At 49.1% G+C, this 27,544-nt stretch overlaps 1 protein-coding gene across 1 annotated transcript; it reads left to right on the forward strand.

Moving 5' to 3' along the window:
- Positions 1–27,332, forward strand: XPNPEP2 (X-prolyl aminopeptidase 2). Its single transcript, XM_012750426.3, has 21 exons — positions 1–259; positions 3,077–3,150; positions 4,631–4,741; positions 6,277–6,340; positions 7,338–7,442; positions 7,694–7,780; positions 8,997–9,143; positions 12,144–12,245; positions 13,664–13,745; positions 14,055–14,250; positions 15,051–15,140; positions 16,042–16,151; positions 16,809–16,886; positions 17,996–18,067; positions 19,784–19,844; positions 21,099–21,168; positions 21,745–21,849; positions 22,289–22,348; positions 22,915–22,991; positions 26,077–26,166; positions 26,711–27,332. Exons 1-21 carry the CDS (start codon positions 211–213, stop codon positions 26,903–26,905), a joined length of 2,025 nt encoding a protein of 674 aa, XP_012605880.1. The 5' UTR covers positions 1–210; the 3' UTR covers positions 26,906–27,332.
- Positions 27,333–27,544: the final 212 nt, after the last annotated feature.

A 27,544-nucleotide genomic window follows, 5' to 3' on the forward strand; every position in this document is an offset into this window, starting at 1 on the left:
GGAGACTAGGAGCCTGCACAGACAGCCTGGAGCAGTTCAAGGCTCTGCCCACCCTGACTCCCAGAGCCCTCCGAAACAGAAGACCAGAGAGACCAGACATCTCACCTGTCTGTTCCTGTTCAGGAAAGGCCTGGAGGAAGAGGCCAGGGAGACAGCCTTCCCTCTCTCTCCAATCCCTCTATCCTCCCAGCACCGGCATCTGGAGACCCTATGGCCCGGGCTCACTGGGGCTGCTGTCCCTGGCTGGTCATCCTCTGTGGTATGTGCATCCGGGCCTCTCCTGGAGAGCAGTTCTGGCCTCCTCCCCTCTGGGCTCAGAAAGGGTTGGAATGAGGGCTGGGGTCCAGGTGTCTCTTTCTTTTTTTTTTTTTTTTTTTTTTTTTTGAGACAGAGTCTCACTCTGTTGCCCCGGATAGAGTGCCGTGGCATCAGCCTAGCTCACAGCAACCTCAAACTCCTGGGCTCAAGCAATCCTTCTGCCTCAGCCTCCCGAGTAGCTGGGACTACAGGCATGTGCCGCCATCTCCGGCTAATTTTTTCTATATATTTTTAGTTGGCCAATTAATTTCTTTCTATTTTTAGTAGAGACGGGGTCTCGCTCTTTCTCAGGCTGGTCTGGAACTCCTGAGTTCAAGCGATCCACACGCCTCGGCCTCCCAGAGTGCCAGGATTACAGGCGCGCCTAGCCCCAGGTGTCTCTTGTTCTCTTGGTCCCCCTGTCTATCTTGAGGCAGACAAACCTCAGGGCCAGTCTTTGGGGTCCTCATCACTTAGGTGGAGTCTGGTTTGACATCTTTCTATTTTCCTCTGTTCAAGGTAAAAGTATTCTGGCACTTGTTAAAACGCTAGGGAAAACTTTATTCAAGACTACTGCAATGGGCTGGGTGTAGTGGCTCACACCTGTAATCCTAGCACTCTGGGAGGCCCAGACAGGAGGATTGCTCAAGGTCAGGGGTTCAAGACCAGCCTGAGCAAGAGCGAGACCCTGTCTCTACTAAAAATAGAAAGAAATTAATTGGCCAACTAAAATTATATAGAAAAAATTAGCCGGGCATGGTGGCGCATGCCTGTAGTCCCAGCTACTCGGGAGGCTGAGGCAGAAGGATTGCTTGAGCCCAGGAGTTGAGGTTGCTGTGAGCTAGGCCGACGCAATGGCACTCTAGCCTGGGCAACAGAGCGAGACTCTGTCTCAAAAAAAAAAAAAAAAAAAAGACTATTGCAGTGGGGCACTGCAATAGGGGAGAGAGGTGGAGCTCCACTCTCCATACAGCAAAGAGCTCTGGGGATTTGCAGCCAACGACCAGAGTGAGGTGTCAGTAGATGGAAAATTACTAAGAGGAGACAAGGGCAGGAGGATTCTAGCTAAACCAATTAAACAGGGTTCTTGCTGAAGGCAGGCCAGGGTGATCAGATGTCAAGGATGGGAAGTTCTCGCTAAACTTACTTAGCAAGATTCTTGCTAAGAATGGGCAATGCAGGCTCAATAAGGGCAAGACAGACACCAAAGGCCAAAGTCAAGGTCAAGAAGAGGGTCTGGGGGAGTCTAACAAAAATTTAGTCAGGGAGAAAGTCTTTCATCACCCCTACAGTGCCTCGTTTGTCCTCAGCTAGGTGCCCAGCTCAGTGCCTACATCCCAGCCTCCTTTCTCTTTGCTCTGTCAGCCTGACCCTGCTGAATCACTCAGTATCCAATTTGTGAGCACCTCCCCAATACCTGGCCCATAGTAAGCACTTAATAAATGTTTGCTGGCCGGGTGCTGTGCCTCACGCCTATAATCTTAGCTCTCTGGGAGGCCGAGGAGGGAGGATTGCTCAAGGTCAGGAGTTCGAAACCAGCCTGAGCAAGAGTGAGACCCCCGTCTCTACTATAAATAGAAAGAAATTAATTGGCCAACTAATATATATATAGAAAAAATTAGCCGGGCATGGTGGCGCATGCCTATAGTCCCAGCTACTCAGGAGCCTGAGGCAGGAGGATCGCTTGAGCCCAGGAGTTTGAGGTTCCTGTGAGCTAGGTTGATGCCATGGCACTCACTCTAGCCTGGGCAACAAAGTGAGACTCTGTCTCAAAATAAAATAAAAATAAAAAAATAAATAAATGTTTGCTCAATGAATATTGGGTAACTGTCCTTGAGTCATACCAGATTTGGGGCACAGTCCAAACTGAAAACTAGGTCTTTGTACTCTGTCCCTTCTGTGGTCACCCCCCTTTCCAGGCCCACTTCCCATGGTTGGCAGAATGGGAGGACAGAAAGGACATGACCCTCTTTTGTATTCAGATGGCCTGGGTTCAAATCCTTATTCTACCATTGATTGACTTATGGTGACAACACTTGAGCAAGTTACCAAATGTATCTGGGCCTTGGCTTCCTCCTCCATAGAAAGTGAACAATAATATCCACCTCATAGGGTTGTTGGCAGTATCAAATGAGATATTACAGATAAATTGCTGAGTTCAGTATCTGGCACATAGTAGAAACTCTTTAAATGTTAATTAATCCACCTTTTCCTACCAGGTGATAATGCCAAACTGAGATTTCTGTCATATATTGAAAATGAGCCTGGAATGATAGAGGCTTGGATTGTTTAAAAAGATGGTACAAGTGGGCTTTGAATTTAAGTAAACCCAATATATCTATCTATAAAGTTAGATTTCTAGGAGGCTAAAACTAAGGCGGGGGTGACAATTTAGTGACATCCTCTAGACCATTTCAAAGAAAATTTGATTACAAAAATTTAATTTACACACTTTTCCACTTCACTAGACCCTGAAAGGACCCAATTACATTGGACGAAAAAATTGATTTAATGAGCACTAAAACCATCCAAAAGTGGCAGTCATTTGTCTATGAAACAAATTTCTTTGATTGTGACCCAGGGTGCCATCCAATTCAGCCTGATTTCCTATGAAATGTGATTATTTTTATCCTCAAGTGGGGTTGGCCAGCATCATGTGTTTCAAAGGATGGAGGCCCTGCAGGGCGGCAGAGGAGCAGGGCTGAGGGAAGATGTCCCTGCACTCTCTAGGAACTATCTGGTTCCCCAAATGACCCTAGATTTTTCTCTCGGCTTCTAGCTTATGCCTGGGGCTACCCAGAGCCAGCGGACCTTGGAAGTGAGGATGTGAGAAACTGTTCCATCAACCCCCCGGTGAGGCTGCGCTCCCCGCCGTGTCCCATTAACCTCTCCATCCCCCATTGGCTCATTTGCTGGCCTCTCCCCTTACCAGGTTTCTCCTGATTTCCGGACTCCGGGGCCCCTGTTTCTCATTAATGTCCATCAGGGTGGGCAGCACCTTCTCAGGTGTCTAACACCTCCCCCCAACCCCTGCCCTCTCCCCTGCCTCCTCCCCGCCCCTCCCCCCTCGGTGCCTTCCCTTCCCGCCCACTCATTCCCACAGCAGGTTATCTGCTTCCGCCTAGTCCTGGGCCTGGGCAGCCCTGCCAATAGGAGGCAGGTGGGAGGAGAGAGAAAGGTGGGAGGGAGGAGGGTGGGAGGCCCCTAGCTGGCCTTTGGCTGAGGCTAGGCAGAGGTGAGGAGGAGGATGGGAGGAAAAAAGACAGTGTGTATAGTGATAGCCAAGAGGGACGTGGCGCAGGAGGGAGGAGAGAGGAAGATGGGGCCAGAAGAGCCCATGGAAGCGCAAGAGAGGGTGGCCTAGGGTGAGAAGACGAGAGGGAGCCCAGCAGGTTGGAGCCAGAGGGGATCAGGTAGCCAGCCCCTAGCTAGAGACTAGAGTGGTTCTTTCCACAACCAGAGCAGGGCTAAAGATTTTCTCCAGGCAGGGGCCGGCCTGCGGGCTGTACCCAAAGCCACAGGAGAAACGTAGTACATCTGTCAGCAGTGTCAACTTTATGGGGCAGGCAGGCGGGTGGGCAAAACACATTCCTTTTCTATTAAAATAAACATGGCTATATCGTTGAGTAGAAAGCAAAGCAAAACAAACAAACAAAAACCATGCTGTTTTGTTTTAAAGATAAAACAGGCTTTAATGAAATGTCTGGCTTGGGGAGGATCTTTCTGGGCAATGTCTCAAACTGCTGGGGGTACTTGTTCACTCTCCTCTGCCATCTGGTACCATGGGTGGCAACCTGTAAAAGCCCCCAAGGTAGGGTTGCCAGATCAAACACAGGTCACCTGTCCCATTTGAATTTCAGATAACAAATAATATTTTAGTACAAGTATGCCCCAAATAGTGCATGGGACATACTTATAGTAAAGCATTATCCATTGTTTATTTGAAATTCAAATGTTACTGGGTGGGCATCCTGTGTTTTAATCTGGTAAATCTGGCAACTCTACTCCAGTGTGTCTAAAGAGGGACCATCCCTGTGGCCTAGCCCAGTGCCAGAGCTCAGACCTTGGAGACTCAGACCCCATTACTGTCACAAAGGGTCCCTCTCCAAGCTGTTCAGCACCTCCACTTCCACTCCGCTCAGACATCTTAATCTAGAGGAACCAGTAATATCACCTGCCTTCCCAGGCCAGGCCAGCCTAATTATCCCCAACCCCTCCCCGCCTCAGGAGAGGCTGCTGGCTCCTCTGGAGGCTGGGGGCCCAGGTGTCATTTTCTCTAAGCAATGCATGTATCTGTTTGTGTGTGTCTCGGTGTCTTCCTGTCATCTCTCAGTACCTTCCAGTTACTGTGGTCAATACCACAATGCGGCTCACAGCCCTCCGCCAGCAGTTGCAGACCCAGAATCTCTCTGCCTACATCATCCCAGACACGGATTCCCACATGGTAAGGGACAGCTCTCCTCTCCCTCTTGCCCTCTCCCCGACCCTGGGTCGGCCTATGAGCACAGGCCACAGACAGGAGCTATTAAGACTCAGAAGATGAAGGCAGACAAAGGATCTGACAGGCGAAGGAAAGGAAGCGAGGAGCTCAGGTACAGTAGTTTTAGGGCAACTTAAAGAATGTATCCCTTTACATAGGAGGCAAGACATTGCCAAATCTCCTTGACCTCAAGGAATGAAACTATCAACCATTTCAGAATCAATTTTGATCAATTCCTTGATGGCAGCTCCAAAATGAATGTTTAGGGCATCCCTGCCCTGGGAGGTTGGAAGGTGGGCTGGAAATTGGACTGGACGAACTCCAAGCTCCCTTCCAGCCCAGGCCTTGCCATAACCTGTAGAATGGATCAGTGGAATGATCCAGAATCCTGGACTTTGCGACTGTGGGGCATAGGTTATGGGGGAGGGCAGACAGGAAACAAGGTGGTCTGAACAAGAACTGCTTTTCCCAAAGCAGCTCCCCTGTCCACCCATCCCACCCTTTCCCACCACTCGCTCCACCTCCACCTCCATCCGCCTGACCCACACCAGCCCAACTGGAAGAGAAGGCATTTTCAGTATCAAAGAGCTTGCTTGAATTCGTTTTCAAATTCCTGCTGGGAAGGGCTAGGAACCTTGGGTAAGTATCTGAACTTCTCTGAGCTTCAGTCTTCTGCAAAATGGGAATAATGAGGTCTGTCTCCAAGAATTATGGGGATCAAAATACAATAATGTGTAAAGCCAGGCCGGGCGCGGTGGCTCACGCCTGTAATCCTAGCTCTCTGGGAGGCCGAGGCGGGCGGATCGCTCGAGGTCAGGAGTTCGAAACCAGCCTGAGCAAGAGCGAGACCCCGTCTCTACTATAAATAGAAAGAAACTAATTGGCCAACTAATATATATAGAAAAAATTAGCCGGGCATGGTGGCTCATGCCTGTAGTCTCAGCTACTTGGGAGGCTGAGACAGAAGGATCGCTTGAGCCCAGGAGTTTGAGGTTGCTGTGAGCTAGGCTGACGCCAGGGCACTCACTCTAGCCTGGGCAACAAAGCGAGACTCTGTCTCAAAAAAAAAAAAAATGTGTAAAGCCGTCTGCAGAAGCTACCTATGATGTACCCGGTGTATGGTGCTAGACTGGGGATGGGGAGGGGATAGGGGAGGGGAAAACCTAAAAGAACCAAAAGACACGCCCCGAGACTGCATGGAATTTGCATTCTGGTTGGGATGACATGACTCCTATGCAGAATAGTTCATTGTGCCACTGCGTCCAGTGCTGGACAGTGGAGTTTAGACTCCAAGAAATATAGTTGTTCAAAGGAAGGGAAGATACTGAGGGCGAGGGTGGGGAATTGTAGAGGGCTTCCTGGAGGAGGTGCCCAGTGTGCTTGGTCTTGTAGGACTGGTTGGAGCTGACTGACAGAAAGAACCAGGGTGCAGTTGGGGGCCTTTTATGCAGGGTCTGACTCCCCCCAAAAGGCTAATGATGCTGTTGTTTATCTCCTAGAGTGAGTACCTCGGCACACCTGACAAGAGGCATTCATGGATTACAGGCTTTACTGGGAGTGCAGGTGACACCCGTTACCCAGCCCCATTGCTTCTGTTGTAAACCCAGAGGTGGTCACAGGGGACCTGGCATGGAGAGTTTCTCACAGCCAGGACCCTAGAACCTAGTGTCCAAAGACCCCTTGTACTCTCTCTCTGCCTCCTCTCCACCACCTCAAAACCATCAGGTTCCCCAGGGCAAAATCTCGTAGCCCAGCGGCCACATTTCTATGCAGAAACAAGGCAAATAATGCCCCTGGCTTCCTTCCCATGCTCACTGCCAATGCCGCAGCCCAGCCCAGCACTCCCTGGGCTCCATTTCTGAGACAGTTGCTACTTCCACATCTAGCCACTAAGGGCCCTCTGATGCTCATCACACGATGGCTCATTTGGGGGCAAAGTTTTACTTTGCTGGTCCTTTTACGTGCAACATTACTTTGCATAGCCAAATGAGACTCAGACATTTGAGGACTTTGATGAGGTCACAGTTGCTGAAGGGGCCTCCCACCCTGATCCGGCTGCCTTAAATAAAATCCAGTCTTCCCTCACTGATCATCAAACATTCCTCACTGGACTTCAAACTGCCCTGCCTCACCCATCACAGGCTCTTCTTCTTTTTGCCAAAGTCACTGGCTTTGTCGTCCCCACCAATCCTCAGCCAAGCCTCAGGCTTAACATCCCTGTGGGCCACCAAGTCTTGACACTGAGTCTGATGTTTCCTGAGAGCACCTACGTGCAGCATTGGCTCTTTTGGACTGCCAAAGGCAGACCCCACTTCTTCTCCTGCTGAGAGTCCTCATGGCCCCCTCAAGGTCCGGATTCAGGACACTCCTTCCGCCAATTTCCCCCCAAGACTCTTTTTAACAACCCCTGCCTTACTTCCTTCGAATGGAAGAGAGAAACCCTTTCCAGAGGCCCCTTGTGATGTTGTCAGAGCCAGCACTGTACTTACGGCACATCTACTGACTAAAGCCATGTTTCTCACCTTCGTCCTCACCTCCAAGTCTCTCTGTTCTGCCCCAGGAACTGCAGTGGTGACCATGGGGAAAGCAACTCTCTGGACCGACAGTCGCTACTGGACTCAGGCTGAGCGGCAGATGGACTGCAATTGGGAGCTCCATAAGCAAGGTAGAAGGGCCACATGGATTTGTGCCACAAGCCCTGGAACCCAGACTAGTTCAGGAAGGTATAGGTAAGGGGGTATATGCAAGGCTGGGTCTCTATGGGCAGCTTGGGAAATTCGAGGCCATCCCTGATCTTTGAGGCTAATATCAAGGAGGACACACACGGTAGGACTGTCACAGACAGAACTCTGGCTGGAGAGCCTGGGGGGCTGGCTCTGGAGGTGATCTCTCTGTTCTTTCCTGTCTTTATTTCAGTTGGCGCCACTCCCATTGCCACCTGGCTCCTCACTGAGATTCCTGCTGGAGGACGTGTGGGCTTTGACCCCTTCCTCTTGTCTATCGGTATGTTCTTCCCTCAGTCCCTGGATCTGTCCACACCAGCAAGGGCTCAGCCTCCCTGAGCTGTAGAGAAATGGACCTTGGTAGAAGGAGGGATGGTAAGACTATAGAGCATTTGAAGTTGTAGTCATAGAACATTTTGCAACAAGGATGTATTCAGGGATTGTGTAATTAAAATATATTTACAAGAATGAGTACAAATATTTGTAAATTCATGAGTGCAGAGACCCAACCTAGAAGACTTTAAGAATCAGTAAAGATCCAATGGATGAATAGGCCAGGGCATCCTTGAACTCAGAACCATCCTCTGTGCCCTGAAACTCTACTAATTATGGTAGCCCTCTTCTGGAAGGTGGCTTAGAAAGGTCAAAGGAGTTGGGAGGGCTGCTAAGTAAAAAAGGGCTCCTAAGGCCGGGCGCAGTGGCTCACGCCTGTAATCCTAGCTCTCTGGGAGGCCGAGGCAGGTGGATCTCTTGAGGTCAGGAGTTCGAAACCAGCCTGAGCAAGAGTGATACCCTGTCTCTACTAAAAAAATAGAAACAAAATTAATTGGCCAACTAAAAATATACAGAAAAAATTAGCCGGGCATGGTGGTACATGCCTGTAGTCCCAGCTACTCGGGAGGCTGAGGCAGAAGGATTGCTTGAGCCCAGGAGTTTGAGGTTGCTGTGGGCTAGGCTGATGCCATGGCACTCTAGCCTGGGCAACAGAGTGAGACTCTGTCTCAAAAAAAAAAAAAAAAGGGGGGGGGCCCCTGAGAATATAGCTCCCTGCTCCGGGGTCCCAGACAGCTGGCCATCCCACACCTGCAAAGATGAAGCCCTATTGAATGTGTACTGAAAGGCTAACACTTCAGAACTGGCTTCTCTGCCAGTCTGTCCAATGGCCTGAACATCACCATTTCTTTAGACTGTGGCATTGAAGCCCTATTAAAAAGTTTAGTACCCAAAAGAGGAACCACTCACAGCCACTGACACTGAAAAAGACAAACTAATCCTATTAGGGTAGTCAGTGTTGGGGTGCGCTCAGGGCAGTTTGACTTGGAAAGCAGAAAGAGGAGGATGAGGGGCACAGTCAGCATGGGGCACACATTCAAGGAGGGCTGGGCTGCAGGGAGGAATGGGTGGCAAAGGGAACCAGGACTAACTTTGCTTGAATCACAGTTTTTCCTGAGGTTTCAATGGGCGGGGGAACAAGTGACTCCTTCCTGTCTCTGCAGACTCCTGGAAGAGTTATGACCTGGCCCTCCAAGGCTCTGACAGACAGCTGGTGTCCATCACGGCCAACCTTGTGGACCTGGTGTGGGGATCAGAGAGGCCCCTGTTGCCAAGCCAGCCCATTTATGCCCTGCAGGAGGCGTTCACAGGTGATTCCGCAAGCCAGTTCTCTTTCCCAATTCGCAGCAAAACGGGTTCTTGCTGCTGCTCCTTAGGCTGAAAAATTCATTATCAGAGGTACCAAAGCAATGGTTTGTAAACTGAAGCATGCGCCTGAGTCGCCCAGGATGTTTGTTTAAAATGCATATTTCTGTCCGGGTGCAGTAGCTCACACCTGTAATCCTAGCACTCTGGGAGGCCAAGGCAGGAAGATTGCTTGAGCTCAGGAGTTCGAGACCAGCCTGAGCAAGAGCGAGACCCTGTCTCTACTAAAAATAGAAAGAAATTAGCCAAACAACTAAAAATAGAAAAAAATTAGCCAGGCATGGTGGCACGTGCCTGTAGTCCCAGCTACTCAGGAGGCTGAGGCAGGAGGATTACTTGAGCCCAGGAGTTTGAGGTTCTGTGAGCTAGGCTGATGCCACAGCACTCTAGCCCAAGCAACACAGTGAGACTCTGTTTCAAAAAAAATATGCATATTTCTAGGCCCTCTCCCCACAGGGAGACTGAGTCCAAAGTTCCTCAGAGTGTATATAGAAAATGCTAGATTAAAGAGTGTTAGCATTAGAAGCAAGATGAAGCAGGAAGGGAGAAAACAAGGGGGTCAGAGAAAGATGGGGAAAAAAAACATACCCTTTTCAGGAGAGAAGAAACACAGTATGATTGTATTGTCTGGTAGCAGTCACTGGTTCATATTGAATCACTCAAAACTTTACTTCTGACCCTCCCATGATGAGGAATTTAAATCAGTGAGATGGCTGGGGTCAGGGGAGCCTGGGGTAGATGGAAGAAGTAAATAACTAAGTTTGAGGTCAGTGTATAGCACAGATTAGGGCTCAGGTTTTGCTAGATCACAAAGGAAAGTTAACTGATCTAGAAAAATCTAACAGAAATACTCTTGACCTTATTGACACCATCTAAATATGTCATAAAAGAACAGTCTGCCATACGATTCTTGTAAGTCATAACTAAAATCCTGACCAGGACCAGGAATCAGTGTCTTGGCCATCAACCACCCATCTCCCTAGGAATTCTGAATGAGCCAGTGGGCTGGATTCCTAGTGATATTGGGCAATCCAAGAAGTCCTTTCCATATGCAAGTCCATGCAGATTTCTTGTTTGGAAAGGAGTCAAAAAAGCAGGAGGGAAATTTCAAAATAGCAGCTATGGCGAAACAAGTGAAAATTGTGTTCAATTTTCTTTATCTCTTCTGATGTAACTTGCAAAATCATTCTTGCTGCATCTTGACACCATTTTTAAAGAAACTTGCTATCCGAGACTGTTAAATCATACATAAAACTCATCTCATTCAGATAAAGAAGGTCACAGTTATGCCAGGAAGGGGAGAGGATAAAAGGAAAAAACCTTCCTGGGAGTGGGAGAGAATTCACATGGGTTTTGTCACTTCCCACAAGGGAGGGGATGCCAAGCCATCATGGGCTGCTAGTCTTCAAGAAAAAGCCATCTGGAACTTGGACTTGGAAGTCCAAGAACAGAACAGAGTTCAGCTTCAATGAGCTTATAGAGAGGAGACTTCTCTCCAGCCACTTGTAGGTTTTAAAGGGGAAAGGAGGAGTGCACAGAACACGAAAAGTTAGCTACTCAAAGATACCTGTATGCATCAGACCATTTAAATTTGGTGTCATTTGTTTTCTCAAAAGTGTATCATATTCATGAACCTTGAAAACATAATTCCAAGTGAAAGAGCCAGTCAGAGAAGGTCACATATCATACAATTGAAGTTATATGAAATATCCAGCATCAGCCAATCCATAGAGATAGAATATGGATTAGTGATTTCCTGGGGATGGGAGGAGGGGGTAATGCGAGTGACGGATAGAAGATTTCCTTTTGGGATGATGAAAATGTTCTGGAATTAGATAGTGGTGATGGTTGCACAACACTGTGAATGTACTTAAAGCTACTGAATTGTATACTTCAAAAAGGTTAAAATGATAAATTTTATGTTATGTGTATCTTACCACAATAAAATAAACCTTAAAAAAGTATTATACCCAAAGCTTTGGTTCTCGTTGAATAGGTTTACCTGTTTATGTAAAGTTTTTTTAATGACATTATTTATATGCATATCTGGACCCAATTAGGACCCTTAATGCTTAGGACCTTCTGCCAGCAAATTCCTGGTCTTGCCTAGGGGCAGGCTCTTCATATGACTTGCAGAGGGCAGGGATAGAAGGTGAAAACTAAAGTCCTAGAACCCGGATACAAGCATCCTACACAGGATGGGTTTGGAGACTGACAATGTTAGCAAGACAGTGCAGTACCTGTACAGATTGAGAATGTGATCTACGCAGTCAGGCAGACTTGAGTTCAAATCCCAGCTCCACTCCTTGCATCTATGAAACCCCAGACAAGTCACTTTACCTCTCTGAAGCCTCAGTTTCCTTATCTGTAAAATGGGGCAAGTCAGAATTATAACAATGTTCACAAAGTGCTTAGCCTAGTGCCCTTGGGTTAGTATAATAAGTACTGGGGTTACTACAGTGGAGAGGCTTAAACATGGCCCCAGCCCTATCTTTTTGCCCTTCAACTAGAGCTGCTCTCCTGATGTCTGCTCTGTATGTTTATTTATCCAACAGAAAGTTATACAAGACTTACTATTTACCAAGACACCATTCTGTGTGCTTTACAAATATTAATTCATTTGATCCTCACAACAACCCTATTGAGGTAAATACTATTATTATACTCCATTCTCATTTTATAGACACTCAAAATGAGACACAGAGGGCTTAAGTAGTTTACCCAAGGTCACCCAGCTAGTAATGTCAGAGCCAGAATTTGAGCCCAGTCTGAATCCAGAGCCCATGTCATTACTGACTACACAAGTAAGAGTTTGTTTGAAGAAAAGGTTCTACTGTTTAAAAACAAAAATTGGAAAACTGTTACCCTAAGAGAGCCCTTCCAGGAACTGAGTGCCAAAGACAAGGTGTGTCGCTTATGCTTTGTTTTGGCCCGTTTGCATCTAGGGAGCACTTGGCAGGAGAAGGTGTCTGACATCCGAAGCCAGATGCAGAAGCATCGCAAGGCCCCGACTGCCGTGCTTCTGTCGGCGCTTGATGAGACGGCCTGTGAGTGTAGATTTGCAGACATGGGCGGGTGCCTGGGACTCCGCAATCCCCCAAGCCTCCGGGGCCCTGCAGCACAAAGCTCTTCCCCAAACAACCATGAACATGTCAGTTTCCAAGAGCTCCATGGTCATGGCCTGTGGGAACTGAGAAGGTTAAGGGGGCAGGAGCTCACATCTGCAGACAAAGGAAACCAGGGAGCCATGAGCAAGCTGGGCCCAGTTCACAGGCCACTGGAGGAATGGGCTGACCATGGTGGCAAAGTGCTTCTGTCTCACTAAGAGGAAGAGGACCAGCTAACGCCTCCCTACAACCTGGCCACCATCCCAGGGCATTCCCACTCCCAACTTTAGCACCAAGTGTGACCCTACTTTGTCCCAACATGGCTCAGGCCTTCTTGCCTAATCCCTGTGGCTAGGCTTCAGATATTCTGGGACGCCACTGAAACTGTGTGCCGACCACTGGGTATCTGCATTTTTCTGGGGGAAAATATCCGTAGCTCTCACGAGCATCTCAAAAGACCCCCAAAAGATTGAGAAACTTGCAGAGGCAGGTGATGCAAGTGTACTACTGGTGATCTTTTGGGGCCAAAGCAAACAGTGGGGCAAAAATATCAGAAATGCTTGACCCCTGGCCGGGCACGATGGCTCACGCCTGTAATCCTAGCACTCTGGGAGGCTGAGGTGGGCGGATTGCTCAAGGTCAGGAGTTCGAAACCAGCCTGAGCAAGAGTGAGACCCCATTTCTACTATAAATAGAAAGAAATTAATTGGCCAACTAACATATATAGAAAAAATTAGCTGGGCATGGTGGCGCATGCCTGTAGTCCCAGCTACTCGGGAGGCTGAGGCAGGAGGATTGCTTGAGCCCAGGAGTTTGAGGTTGCTGTGAGCTAGGCTGATGCCACGGCACTCACTCTAGCCTGGGCAACAGAGAGAGTCTCTGTTTCAAAAAAAAAAAAAGAAAGAAAGAAAGAAAGAAAGAAAGAAAGAGAGAGAGAGAGAGAGAGAGAGAGAGAGAGAGAGAGAGAGAGAGAGAGAGAAAGAAAGAGAGAGAGAAAGAAAGAGAGAGAGAAAGAGAGAAAGAGAGAAAGAGAGAAAGAGAGAAAGAGAGAGAGAAAGAGAGAGAGAGAGAGAGAGAGAAAGAGAGAGAGAGAGAGAGAGAGAGAGAGAGAGAGAGAGAGAGAAAGAGAGAAAGAGAGAAAGAGAGAAAGAGAGAAAGAGAGAAAGAGAGAAAGAGAGAAAGAAAGAAAGAAAGAAAGAAAGAAAGAAAGAAAGAAAGAAAAGAAAGAAAGAAAGAAAGAAAGAAAGAAAGAAAGAAAGAAAGAAAGAAAGAAAGAAAGAAAGAAAGAAAGAAAGAAGAAAGAAATGCTTGACCCAGGCAGATCAGCCTCAAATAGTTCCTGTCAATTCTCTTCCCAGGGCTCTTCAACCTTCGCAGCAGTGACATCCCCTATAACCCTTTCTTCTATTCCTACACGCTGCTCACAGACTCCTCCATCAGGTATGGCTTTTCCTTGGCTTGCTGTCATGTACTTTCACCAACTTCCACCCTCTCACTGCCCCCCGACTGACCCCACCTCGGAGCTGCCCATGAGCTTGGTGCCTGCCCCAGCAGGACCTTCTAAGAAACCTCCTGTTGGCTTTTCCTGACCCCTTGACCTCTGTTCCTGTTGAATCCCAAATCTGGTCTGCTTGGTTCCCTGGGGCTGGCTTCCTCTTGCCTCCAGGAACAAAGGGACTATCTGTCTCTAGTCCTTGCGTTGCCCTTAGCAGTCGCTTAGGACCCTCCTGGTCTTCCCTCCCAACCCAGGTTATTTGCAAACAAGAGTCGTTTTAGCTCTGAGACCCTGAGGTACCTGAACTCCAGTTGCACAGGCCCCATGTGTGTGCAACTTGAGGATTACAGCCAAGTTCGTGACAGTGTCCAGGCCTACGCCTCCGGAGATGTGCGGATCTGGATCGGGACCAGCTATACCACGTATGGGGTTTATGAAGTGATACCCGAGGTGGGTTTGCCAGGCCCCAACCCACGCCAGCCACTGAACCTCCTCCAATCCTGATAAGTTTCAACCTAAAGTGGGGGCTAAAGGCCCTCAGCCATTTCGTCAGCTGATCAGTCAACAACTAACCAGTAAGTTGCCTTCTAGGCCTCACTGGGAAGAGATAAAAGAAGAGGAAACAGGTATATCTGTCCACATAGAGCTTACAAGATTGTCAAGGAGGCTAGAGAGAGTACGGCCTGGTCTAACAGAGGCTTTGGAGTCAGCCAAACCTAACACTGAATCCCAGCTCTTCCCTAACTGGCTAAGCTATGACCTTGGGCAAGTGACTTAGCCAATCTAGGTCTGTTTCCTCACCAGTACAATAGCAATAAGAGTCCCGACCTCACTGGAGTTGTTCTGTGGATATTTAAAGGAGACAGTGCATGTAAAGCCGAGTGGCAGACATGCGGCAGGCACTGAATAAACAGTAGCTGTTATGTATAGGGATTTACACCATCAGACCAGCCCATCAATTGGCGCAGGCCAGGCTCTGATTGCCCCCAGAGTGCTGGTGGGATCCAGGGGCAGGGAGTGAGTTGCCAAGCAGGGCAGTGTTAATCAAGGAAGCTTCCTGGAGGGAGGATTAAGTGGCACATGGAAGACTAGGAAAGATGTGCTAGCCAGAAAGCATGCAAAGGAGAGGACATCACCACAATAAGGTGGCAAGTCTCACCTCAGCAGGGGCTTCCTGCCAGTCCTTTGAAAACAGAACTGTGCCCTGGAGGCTGCTCCCAGCCCTCCTCTTTCCTTCCTGTGCCTAACAGGAGAAACTCGTGACAGACACCTACTCCCCAGTGATGGTTACCAAGGCAGTGAAGAACAGTAAGGAGCAAGCCCTCCTGAAGGCCAGCCACGTAAGTCCACATTCAGGCAGGTGCAGCCTTTTGGGGGCTCCCAGTCCAATGGGCTAGAAAGGAAAGCCTTCCAGAGAAGCCTGAAGAAGACCCTCAATGAAACAAAGAAGCAGACACCAAACTCCCAGGCTTCATCCCTTGTATCCCAGTATAGTACAGTGGTTTAGAGTGTGGACTCTGGAATTAGAGTGTCTTGAGTTCAAACCCCAGCTCTACCCACTTCCTAGCTGGGTGACCTTGAGCAAGTCATTTCGCCTCTCTCAGCCTCAGTTACCTCATCTGTAAAATGAGGATCATAAAAGTAATCCTACAGCCTAGGGTTGTTGTGAGGATTCAATAAGTATTTGTGTGTGTGTGTATAGCTTCAAGCAGTGCCTGGCACATTTTAAGTGTCAAATAACTGTTAACTGTAATGATTTCCTCACATTGGCAAGAAGATGGTTCACTTTTGGGAGGATAATCTTGTTAAAATTAAGTTCAATTGCCTCACTTAAAAAAACTTTTTTTCTTCTGGAAAATTTTAAAGTATACACAAAGGTAGAGAAAATAGCATAATGACCCCCTGTGTCCCTGTCACCCAACTTCACCAGTCATCAATTCACAGGCAATTTTGTTTAACCTACGACCCCCTATTCATCTGCTGCTGGATTATTTTAAAGTGAATCCCAGGTAGCATATCATTATTGCTGTCAACACTTCAGTAAGTATCTCTACAAAGTAAGAACTCTTTCAAAAACATGAGCATGCCATGATCGTATAGAAACACTAATGAGGATCCTTTGATGTCAAATAGCCAGTGTTTGTAAAGCTCCAGATTCCAGAGCAGCCATCTGATCGCCTTTATCCCAGAGCCCATGGCTGTAACCATACTCTAGTCGGCCTCTCTGCTTCCCCGCTCCAGGTGCGGGACGCTGTGGCTGTGATCCGGTACTTGGTCTGGCTGGAGAAGAACGTGCCCAAAGGCACAGTGGACGAGTTCTCAGGAGCAGAGATGGTGGACAAGTTCCGAGGGTAAAAGACCATCCTTTTTGGCTATCTTTTAGTGCAGAGTGGGGTTAGGAAGTGGGGATTGGTCCCCTTACTTAGAGGGAAGGAAGACACTCCTTTTATCTCTGGAACAAAGAGTGACAGGTTCTTGGGGGGCCAGAGTGCTGGGCAGGGGGTGTAGGATGACATTCCTCAGCCCAGCTGGAAGCAGGACAACTTGAAAGGCCACAAATCAACAGTACCCTCTAGTGTCTGCTTCAGGCACGGGCTCACTGTCCCTGGGGGACGCTGGCTCAGGCCAGGTCTGCCCCTGGACCATTTGAGAATATCAAGAGGGGAGGGAGGTTCCTGAGGGCACACTTGGCCTAAGCCAGGACCAGACTGTGGGTGGGAGGCACGGGCTGCTGGGCTGGGGAGTTTTCAGATACAGGAAGCTACGTGTCTTCACTCCTATCTGTAAAATGGAGGTGGAGGGGGAATAGTTGGTGTCTATAATCAGTCCTTCTCTGACCTTCAATGCTCTGTAAGTGACAGGACAGGGCTTGGGGAGATGGAACCGGGAGGTGGGGCTGGGAGTGCCAAATGGAGTCTGGCCAAGGTAGAGGCAGCTGTGACCCTCATTGGCACTGGTTGGATATCCTGGGCCCACTGATTGTCCATTGCTTGCCTTGTCATTTCCAGAGAAGAAGAGTTTTCCTCTGGACCTAGTTTTGAAACCATCTCTGCTAGTGGACTGAATGCTGCCCTGGCCCACTACAGGTACTTCAGGGGAAAGACTTTTCTAGGGCCCTGTGGGGGGGATACCCTTGTATGTACAGAGGGACAGGGTCGGGGGAATGCTCTGGGGCCTGGGTCCATGTTGAAGACTTGGGGCCCTCAGGACTGTGGAAGCTGGGGGAGGAGCTCATTCTGGGGTCAGCAGAGTCTTGAAATTATTATAAAAGGCCTGAGTGATTTTCCCTAAGGGACTGGGACTTTGTGAGCGCTCAGGACTGAGGGATCTGGAAGGGAAGCACTGATGCTGTTGGATGCGTTTTCTTGGCTTCCTGCGAGCTATTTCTGTTAGCTAATTCTTAAAGCTCAGCAGCTCCACAGAGAAAGGCCTGTTCACTCAGCACAAACCAACTAAAGTGGGGGCAAGACATAAGCTAGCCAGATGTTTGGCTCCATAGAAAACAAACCCCTGCAGTCCTGCCTGATGATATTTAGCGGGTAGAGCTGACCAGATGCCCCAGCCTGGCATGGGCACAGCAGGAAGAGGTCGATGCCTTCCAAGGGAAGGCCTGGCATATCCCACAATTCCCTTGCCTGGTATCCTCTGGTGTCTCTTGACCCCACCAGGGCTAGAAAGTGGCAGGGTGGGTACTCCTCAGCTTTACCACCTCTTGTTCTCCAGCCCCACCCTTGAGGTACCCTCCCTTCCTGTGCTGTAGCTTCTTGGGGCCCTCTGGTTTTGGAGGCAACAGGAAGTTAGAGACAGAGAGCTGGATGGAGCATGCGCCCCACACTGCTTTACCATGTGGCCGCGTGCAAGCCCCTTGGCCTCCCCAGGCCTGTTTCTCCTTATGTAAAACAAAATGGCTTGACCAGGTGGTCTCTAGGGCTTCCCCGGCTCCCACATTCTGGGCTCTTCCCTTTCTCCTCTCCCTGGGGACCAGGGCCTTGCTTGGCCAGGTGCAGAATAAACAGATGTGTGCTGCAGACAGTAGCAGCAGCAGCTGAGCACCCTTCCGGGGCCCTTTGGGAGGAATTAGCCTGGGAGCCTGGCCCCAGGGGCGGAGGGGGGTCCTCTGCTTCCACTCAGGACTCTCACACTTCCCAGTGCAGTGCTAGGCTGCTCCTCTCTCAGCATTTTTTTCCCTTCTCAGCCCAACCAAGGAGCTGAACCGCAAGCTGTCCACGGATGAGATGTACCTGCTGGATTCAGGGGGACAATACTGGTATGTACCCCCCACCCTGCCCTGGCCTGGCTGTTTCAGCTCAGACATCTTGGACTAGCCTAAAGCCTGGCAAAGCTTCCCCTTCCCAGGCCATGGATTCTTTGTCCAAGAAAAGAGAGACTTGGATTGAATGAGCCCTGAGCATCCTTCCCATTTTCATACGTGGGGGTCCCTGCACAGTGGGAAACACACAGAAGCTAAAATAGTGAGAATGTCCAGGCAGCACCTCTGTGAGAATTAGAAAAAGACTCTGCTTGCTCAAGTAAAATGTCTTTTTAAATACGTATATTATTACATAGTCTGAACAACTATACTCAGTGGCCCTGCCTGCCCTCATGAACACATACACCCATATTCTCACCCACTCATGCACACCTGGACACAGCCTACACACACCACTGAAGCAACCCTTTAGATGAGTTACCCTTGTACAGTGCACAGCCTGAACATTTGGACATGACAGCCATGCATGTCCAAGGCTAACCCCATTCCTTCCAAATGTGCAACCAATCATTCACACTGGAGCTCAGCTGAGATGAGCTTATCTGAAAGATTTTCCCTTGTCATCTAGGAAACAAGTGGACTGTGGGCAGCTAGGGGTGTGCTGAACTGATGGGAGAACAAGGAGTAGTTTCGATGGGTTCCCAGCCTCCATCCTGTGGAAATGGTGACCATGCTAATGACAGAGGCTCTCCGCTTATTCTTAGCACAGCTCTCAACCAGCATAGCAGGTGCTTAGCTTAGCAGCCTTTGCTAGTCACCAGTTCGATGCTGTGAGTATTTGAGATAGCCAGTGTGCAAAGGGAAAGTGAATTGGTGGGGGTGTTGCTGGATTGGGGTGTGCTTGGAGTAGAGTGAAGCCGGGGAAATGGTCACCTCACTTCCTCTTCTCTCCCTCTGAAGAAGAAGGTCACCACACCTGTGACCCATTCCCAAGGAGGAGCCCCCAGGGCCTTGGGAACGTTCTTCTTTTCTCACTCCCCCAAGGGCAAACTCAGGGGCCATCCTGAGGAAACCACTGCAGCTAGTGGTTGGGAGTCAGACCTTCTGGCTTCTTCTGGCTTCACCTCATTGGAACTCTGAGTAAATCACTGGGTCAGATCCGTGTTTCCAATGCAGAGAACTACGTGGAGAGTCAGGGTTTGCTCCCAGCCTGGCTTCAGTGAGGCTCAGAAAGGGAAACACTCACATGGCCTCAACTGCCTCATCTGTGAAATGGGGATAATGAGGCCTGCACTTCCCAGGGAACAGCAAAAGTGTCCTATAAATGGTAAACAACTATCTAAATGTGAAAGTGTTATGATAATGTAATCTCTCTGGACCTCAGTTTCCCCATCTGTAAAAAGGAGAAAATCCCTTCCTGCCTCCCAGGAAGGCTGGAAGAAGCTTTCCTTTTGCAGCTAGGCTGACCCAAGGAATCCCAGAGGTACAAAACAGCCAAAGTGGGTGGTATGGGAGAGGAATGCATAGGGGGAGGATTGTGATTGTCAGACAACATAGTGACTTTTAACTTGACAGCTTTGCAGAGCCCCTTCCTGCACAGCTGCTGAGGACAGGATTTTGATGATGGTAGCGATCTTCTTCCTTGCACCTCCTACCTTCCCCTATCCCAGCCCTGCCACTTGAAAGTGGAAAGCACACAGGAAGCACATGGCCCTGGTCCCTGCCCCCCAAGCATTCAGCAGAGCTGGACATACTGGTTTCCTTTCTCCACAGGGACGGGACCACAGATATCACCAGAACAGTCCACTGGGGCACCCCCTCTGCTTTCCAAAAGGTAAGCATTGGGCCCAGATCCGCCCTCTTCACTCTCCCCGAAGGGGCACCCAAGCAATCACCCCACCAAGAGCCCTCTCATTTTTGAGGCTCCAACTGAGGCCCAAAGAGGTTCAGTGGTTTGACCAAGGTCACACAAGTTAGTGCCAGAAAACCCAGTGCTCCTTACTGCTTCCCCAGAGATATTTCATGCTACCAACAAGGCCTCGGCCCAAATTTATCCTCATCCTATTTCAGCAAATCAAGGCACAAATATTTTTTTGTTGTTGCTGTGCTCCGTAGAAAGGAGGGAGAAAGGCGCTCCAAGTGGAGGAAAACACCATGAGCCAAATGTCAGAGATGGAAAGGAGCCAGAGGTGTTCAGGGAAACAGTGACAGTTAGCTGGGACAGAGGCTGGGACGTTGTCTCTGTGCATGACGGGCCTCTGGGGCTAGAGCAGGGAGCTGCGTTTATGCATTCAGCAAGCTGACCATGGGTCAGGCATCGTGCTGGAAACAGCGAGGGCAAAGATGCTTCCCAGGCCTCCAGGAGCTCCCAGTTGAGCGGGTAGAGTCTGCTGCCTCAGGCTGTCGTGCGCTAGATGACAAGTCTGTGCATGTGTGTGGGAGAGGGGATTGACCACATTGCCTCTGAGAGTGACCAGAACAGGCCTCCATCAGCCCACCTCCCTCTTCAGACAGAGGGAGGCTGACCTGCCAAATTATTAGACCCCGACCCAAACTTTAGGCCTTAAGACAACTAAAGGATGATCACAATCATAGGAATGAGCGCTAACCTTTATTGGAGGCTTAGATCTGTTTGCAGCACCTTATGTATATTAGTCTGCCTACCCCTCCCAACAACCTTAAGGCCTGGGTCCTACTATGATCCTATTACAGATGAGGAAATCGAGGCACAGAGTCATTAAAGTGGTTTGCCCAAGGTCTCAGAGTGGGTGAGTGGCCCAGTCAGGATGCTGCCCCAGGAAGTCCACCTGCCACCCCTACTGTCACAGCCTCAGCTCACCACCACACTACAAGTGTCTCCTCCACACATTATAATGACCCCTGTAGACCAGCCAAAGGGAGCCACATGACGGAGTCCCAGCTTTGGGGAGGCCTCCATCAGCCTCCTTTGGCCACTTTCCAGAATCTGGGCAACCACACATGAGAATGGGCCTGGGCCCCCACACCCGTGTTGCCCACAGGCCAAGCAGCCAGAAGGCCCCTGTTTCCCCCTCTCATCCTCCACATCAGCATTTCCTCTCCCCATCAGGAGGCATACACCCGCGTGTTGATAGGAAATATCGACCTGTCCAGACTCGTCTTTCCTGCTCCTACGTCAGGTGGGTTTCAGAGACTAGGCTGGACCTAGAGGCACAGGCCCTGATTTCACAGGATTCAGACCACCTCCTGGGAACAAGGATCATATCATCATCCTTCCCTATCCATAGATAAGAAAATCCAGCCTAGAGAGAGAAGGTAACTTGTTTGCCCAAGGTCACACAGAGGGTTAGTGGGAGAGTCAGGCCTCGAACCCAGATCTCCTGCCTCCTAATCTAACACTGTCACTCAGAGGTGGGGGTGATCACTGTGGGCTGCAGCAGTCGTGGGAGCATTTCTAGAAGAAGTAGGTGTCAAAAGGCTAAGTCTCGATGGGTGGGCAGAAACTGTAGTAGAGTCATCAGTCCAGGTAATAGGCACACTGTATGATATCCTGGAGATAGTGGGGGGCTGGTCTGGCCAGGGAGCCACTAACTCCATCCATCAGCCCCTGTCCATCCCAGTCAGCATCGTCATGTCTTAGTGGCCTCTCAGCGACCCTCTCCTTAGGCATTGCACTGGTAGTTGGGCAGGAAGGGGCAAGGTGGGCAGTCTGGGGTACAGCCAACTGACTGGAGGCAATCTCTCTTCCCTTCCAGGGCGATTGTTGGAAGCCTTTGCACGCAGAGCATTGTGGAATGTTGGGCTCAATTATGGTCATGGGACAGGCCATGGCATTGGCAACTTCCTGGGTGTACATGAATGTAGGTGCCTTCTCAGCACTCCCCTGGGATCTCCCTTTGTGTGACACCCCTCTGTGAAGGAGGTAGAGTATTTTGCAAGTATTGAGACTTGCAAAATGACTGAGACCCAGAGAGGTGCCCTGACCCACCCAAGGTCACCCAAGGTCATCCAGCTGCACAGGGTAAGTGAGGAATGCTGGCAGTGGGCCAATCCTGCTGGCTGCTTGGCATCCAGGAGGATGCCAGAAAGAGGACAAAGATCTAGTGGCTAACTTGTATAGACCCCGAAGAAATAAAAGCCAGAGTTGGTCCAGTGTGTACCAGCCCTAGGTAGAGAATGATGCATGAACAAATGCTACTAGAGATGCCCAGTACCTGTTGTTCCCTAGAGCCTGCTCGTTTCCAAGCTGGTGAGTACAGGAGAGCTGACATGACATCATGCCTATGTCTTCCCTTTCAGGGCCAGTGGGATTCCACTCCAGTGCCGTAGCCATGGACAAGGGCATGTTCACTTCCATTGGTATGGCTCCCAGGCCCCTCTACCCCACCACCCCCTCCCAGAGCAGGGCTAGCCCAGGACTGCAGTCTCGGGCACACTAACCTTCAGGAGCACACCCAGCACAGGCACGGCCCCAGGCTCCCCTGAGGTACTCACTCCCCACTCCCACCCCTACGCCTAGCCCCAGGTGGCTTGTCCCACCCCAACCCCAAGCCCCCACAGCCCAGACCCTCTTTGCCCTTGGAAGTTGGTTCCCAGCTGTACATCCTGACTCTGGAGTTGCCAATCAAATGCTGGGGTAACAGGACAGTGTCACTCAGGACCCAAGTAGGTTCTTAGGTCTTCCTTGCTGGGCTACAGGGGAGGGAGGGTGAGTCAGAGGTTCACCTGTAGGGAATCTGAGGCCCAACAGGGATGGGTAGCTTCTGTTTAGCCGATAAGCATCTAACAAGTCATGGGGCTGCCAGAGTCAACAGCCAGGGGGCAGCTATGTAGCCGGGCCCTCCAGCCATTCATCAGTTGGTACAGGAAGCCTGGGCTTGGGTCCTCCCCCTGCTTAATGCCACCAGCATCTCTGTGTCTCCCAGAACCTGGTTACTATAAGGATGGAGAGTTTGGGATCCGTATTGAAGATGTGGCCCTCGTAGTAGAAGCAAAAACCAAGGTAAAGTGCTGTCTAGATGGGCTGGAGGTGTGGGCAGCGTAGCAGTGACTTTGGGTTGCATGGGGGGGGTGGCATTTGGTGAGGAAGGTCAAAGGAGACGTGCATTTAATGTGCAGGCATGTATTTATTTGGAGTCTTCTTTAGCGCTGTAGGATTCCATAAATCAGAGATTCTCAAACCTGTTTGCACATTAGAATCATCTGGAGAGCTTTTTGGTTTTTAAATGCCAATGCCCAGGCCCCACTCCAGACCAAGTGAATCAGTATCCCTGCCCTAAATCATTGGTTCTCGATGTACATAATAATCACCAGGGGAGCTTGTTAGAAGTAAAAATCCGGTATAATAGCAGACAAGATAAAATGCCTACATATAAACTTAAAAAGGCTTACATGGAGAAACTCTCTTCTAAGGGACATAAAAAAGATTTAAGTAAATGGTGCTCTCTGGAGAGAAGCCTCAATATTGTTAAGATGTCATTTCTCCCTAAATTAATCTATAAATTCAAGACAACCTGAATTTCAATGCTAACTGAATACTTCTACAACTTCACAAAATGATAGTAAAGTTTATTTGTCAAAATAAACATGCAAAGATAGCTAGGTAACTGGGAAAATTCTGCAAAAGGAGAACAATAAGGGAAATTAACCCTATGAGATTTAAACACAAACTACCATAACTAAAACAGTATGACACTGGAGAGGAAATAGATACCTATAACAATGAAACACACTAGTTAGTCCAGAAATAAACCTTCTAATTCCCATAAATGACATGGGGATTTAGTTTGCCATAAAGCTGATGTTTTGAAACAGTACAAAAGATTATTCTATAAATGGTCAAGGGGAACTAATGGCTGATCACTTGGGATTAAACTGAATAACCTCCAAAATAAAATTCCAGGCCGGGTGCAGTGGCTCACACCTGTAATCCTCGCACTCTGGGAGGCTGAGGCGGGCGGATTGTTCAAGGTCAGGAGTTCGAAACCAGCCTGAGCAAGAGCGAGATCCTCGTCTCTACTATAAATAGAAATAAATTAATTGGCCAACTAATATATATAGAAAAAATTATCTGGGCATGGTGGCACATGCCTGTAGTCCCAGCTACTCGGGAGGCTGAGGCAGCAGGATTGCTTGAGCCCAGGAATTTGAGGTTGCTGTGAGCTAGGCTGACGCCATGGCACTCACTCTAGCCTGGGCAACAAAGCAAGACTCTGTCTCCAAACAAACAAACAAAACAAAATAAAATTCCAGATGGACCAAAGTTTTAAGGTGAACAATGAAACCATAAAAGATCTAGAGAAAAAATCTGTATAAATTCATTTATAATCCCAGGGTGGAACAGGGCCTTTCTATGCAAGACCCAGAAGCCATGAAGGAAAAGATTAATAACTCTGACTAAATTCAACATAAAACTTCTAGAAACAATACCATAAACAAAGCCGAAAGATGTGTGACAAATATAGCACATATCACAGAGAAAAGGCCAATGTCCTCATTTTGCCATAAGCTTTTACAAATCAATAAGACAAAAATAGACAAAACAGAAAAAAGCAAAGGACATGAAAAGGCAATCACTAACATGGTCCACACACATGTGAAACTTCATCCTTAAAGCAATACAAATCAAAACAACAATCAAATACCATGTTTCACCTATCAGATTGACAACAGTTAGGGACAATGATACCCAGTGCTGGTGAGTATGTGGAGAAATGGACACTCTCATACACTGTTGGGGGGATACAACTGGTGCAACCTTTCTGGAGGACAGTTTGATAATATCTATCAAAATACTTATTAAAAATACCTATACCTTTTGCCTCAGCAATCTCTGTACCAGTTATGTACCTTCTGGATATAGTCCTAAAAGTTCACCAAGATGTTGATTGGCAGCATTGATAATAATAGTAAAAAAATTGGAAACAGTCTAAATATCCGCAACTGGTTGAATAAATCACGGGACAGCCACATACTGTGGGGTCTTGCATAGCCCTTAAGAAGAGTGAGGTAGATCTCCTTGTGCTACTATGGAGCACTCTCCTAGGTTAACTATTAAGTAAGGGGGAGGAGGAAGGTATGGAATAGTGTATACGGTAGGATCCATTTGCATGGATTTTAAAAACATATACATATATCACTATATATGCTGTATATGCCTGAAATGTTTTCAGGAAGGAAATTGGGCAGGGAAGAAACCTTCCATCTTTATTGTGTCTCTTTGTGTAGTTTGAGTTTCCTAACCACACACATGCAAGGGCTGTCTGGGAGATGAGAATTATAGGCTATTTTTTTCTTCTTTATACTTATTTTTATAGATAGATCAATAAATAGATACATAGATATATGGATGGATGGATAGAAAAACCTAATAACTTATTTTTAAATTATTTAAATGTAGGTCCCCAAGCCCTGCCCTAGAAATTCTGCCTCTGGTATGTTTGGGAGGTGGGCCCTGGAACCTACATATTTAACATGCTTCCTAAGTGCTGCTGAAGCACACACTTTGAAAAACACAGACCTGGGTGGGGCGCCATGACCCACACCTATAATCCTAGCACTCTGGGAGGCTGAGGCACATGGATCGCTCAAGGTCAGGAGTTCGAAACCAGCCGGAGCAAGAGCAAGACCCCGTCTCTACTAAAATTAGAAAAAATTAGCTGGGCATGGTGGCACATGCCTGTAGTCCCAGCTACAGGCTGAGGGAGGCTGAGGCAGGAGGATTGCTTGAGCCTAGGAGTTTGAGGTTGCTGTGAGCTAGGCTGACGCCACAGCACCCTAGGCTGGGCAACAGAGTGAGACTCTGTCTCCAAAACGAAAGAAAAAAAAGAAAAGAAAAACACAGACCTAAGTTGAAATTTCAGGAAACAGGAGGGAAGCACCAAAGATGGGGCACTAAGTAGTACACAAGGGGGCTGGTTAAGAGAAGAGACTCTGGAAGGTTAGGGCCTACCCGGAGTGGCCAGGGTTGACGAGGGTCAGCTGCCTGTGCCTGCAGCTTCCTGGTGGTGTGCTCTCCCCCTCCCTTCAGCTTAGCTCCTCCTCCCCCATCGCTGTCCTGCTTACCCACCTTCCCTGTGGATTCCTAGTACCCAGGGACCTACCTGACCTTTGAAGTGGTGTCCTTGGTGCCTTATGACCGGAACCTCATCGATGTCAGCCTGCTATCCCCTGAGCATGTGAGTGCCCCTCAGCACTGTTCTTCTGCTCCCCGCCTACCCCAAGACCCTCTTCCCCTGCCACTCTCCCAGGAGGTTCCACACTGGTGGCACCTGTAGGCATACACTGGGGCATCCCTCCCCAGCTTACTAGAGACCCCAGAGCTTCTAGAACTTGCCTGCCCAACCTCAGGTAGTGAACACCTGAAGGGTCTGAGACCAGGCCTTTGAGCTCTGCCACTACGAGGAACTATAAGCAACCCCTTCCCCTCTCCAGGCCTCAGTCTTAGCTTTTGTAAAATGGGGATAATAATGCCTGCCCTGCTTACTCTCATACCTGGGCTTGAAAAGACCTTCAAGTCACTATGACATTAAACAGCCACCATGGGACACTGCCTCTGGAAGGCCCCAGGGAATGCCTGAGGCCTGATGGTGGCTGGGGACCTGTGCGCACCTGGACCAAGGTGGGCGGCTGGAGTATCACTGCAGGGGACTGAATGGCACCAAGACCTCACCTCTTGGTAGCTCCGCTTGGTGGGGCTCTCACCCCTTCTACCCTTTGCAGCTCCAGTACCTGAATCTCTACTACCAGACCATCCGCGAGAAGGTGGGCCCGGAGCTGCTGCGACGTCAGCTGCTGGAGGAGCACGCATGGCTGCAGCAGCACACAGAGCCCCTGTCCGCCAGGGCCCCAGGCACCGCCTCCTTGGCTTTTCTGTTGACAACCTCCACTCTTGCCATCCTGGGCTGGAGTGTGTAGACGCTCCCGACACTACTGCTAACCCTCCACCTCGATGTGGGGCTCACCTGCTTAGCTCCCTTCACCCTGCACCATACATGCCCCAAGAACCCCTGCCAGGGCTGGGCACAGTGGCTCATGCCTGTCATCCTAGCCCTCTGGGAGGCCAAGGTGTGGGGATCATTTGAGGTCAGGAGTTCGAGACCAGCTTGAGCAAGACTGAGACCCATCTCTTCTAAAAATATAAATAAATAAATAAATAGCTGGGCATGGTGGTGCGTGCCTGTAGTCCCAGCTATTGGGAAGGCTGAAGCAGGAAGATAGCTTGAGCACAGGAGTTTGAGATTGCTGTGAGCTAGGCTAATGCCACAGCACTCTAGCCTGGGCAACAGAGCAGAACTCTGTCTCAAACAAAGTAAATAAAATAAAATAAAACATAAAAAGGCCGGGCCCGGTGGCTCATGCCTGTAATCCTAGCACTCCAGGAGGCCGAGGTGGGCGGATTGCTCGAGGTCAGGAGTTCAAAACCAGCCTGAGCAAGAGCGAGACCTCGTCTCTACTATAAATAGAAAGAAATTAATTGGCCAACTAATATATATAGAAAAATTTAGCCGGGCATGGTGGTGCATGCCTCTAGTCCCAGCCACTCGGGAGGCTGAG

The sequence above is a fragment of the Microcebus murinus genome, chromosome X (assembly GCF_040939455.1).
Source record: "Microcebus murinus isolate Inina chromosome X, M.murinus_Inina_mat1.0, whole genome shotgun sequence".
NCBI lineage: Eukaryota > Metazoa > Chordata > Mammalia > Primates > Cheirogaleidae > Microcebus > Microcebus murinus.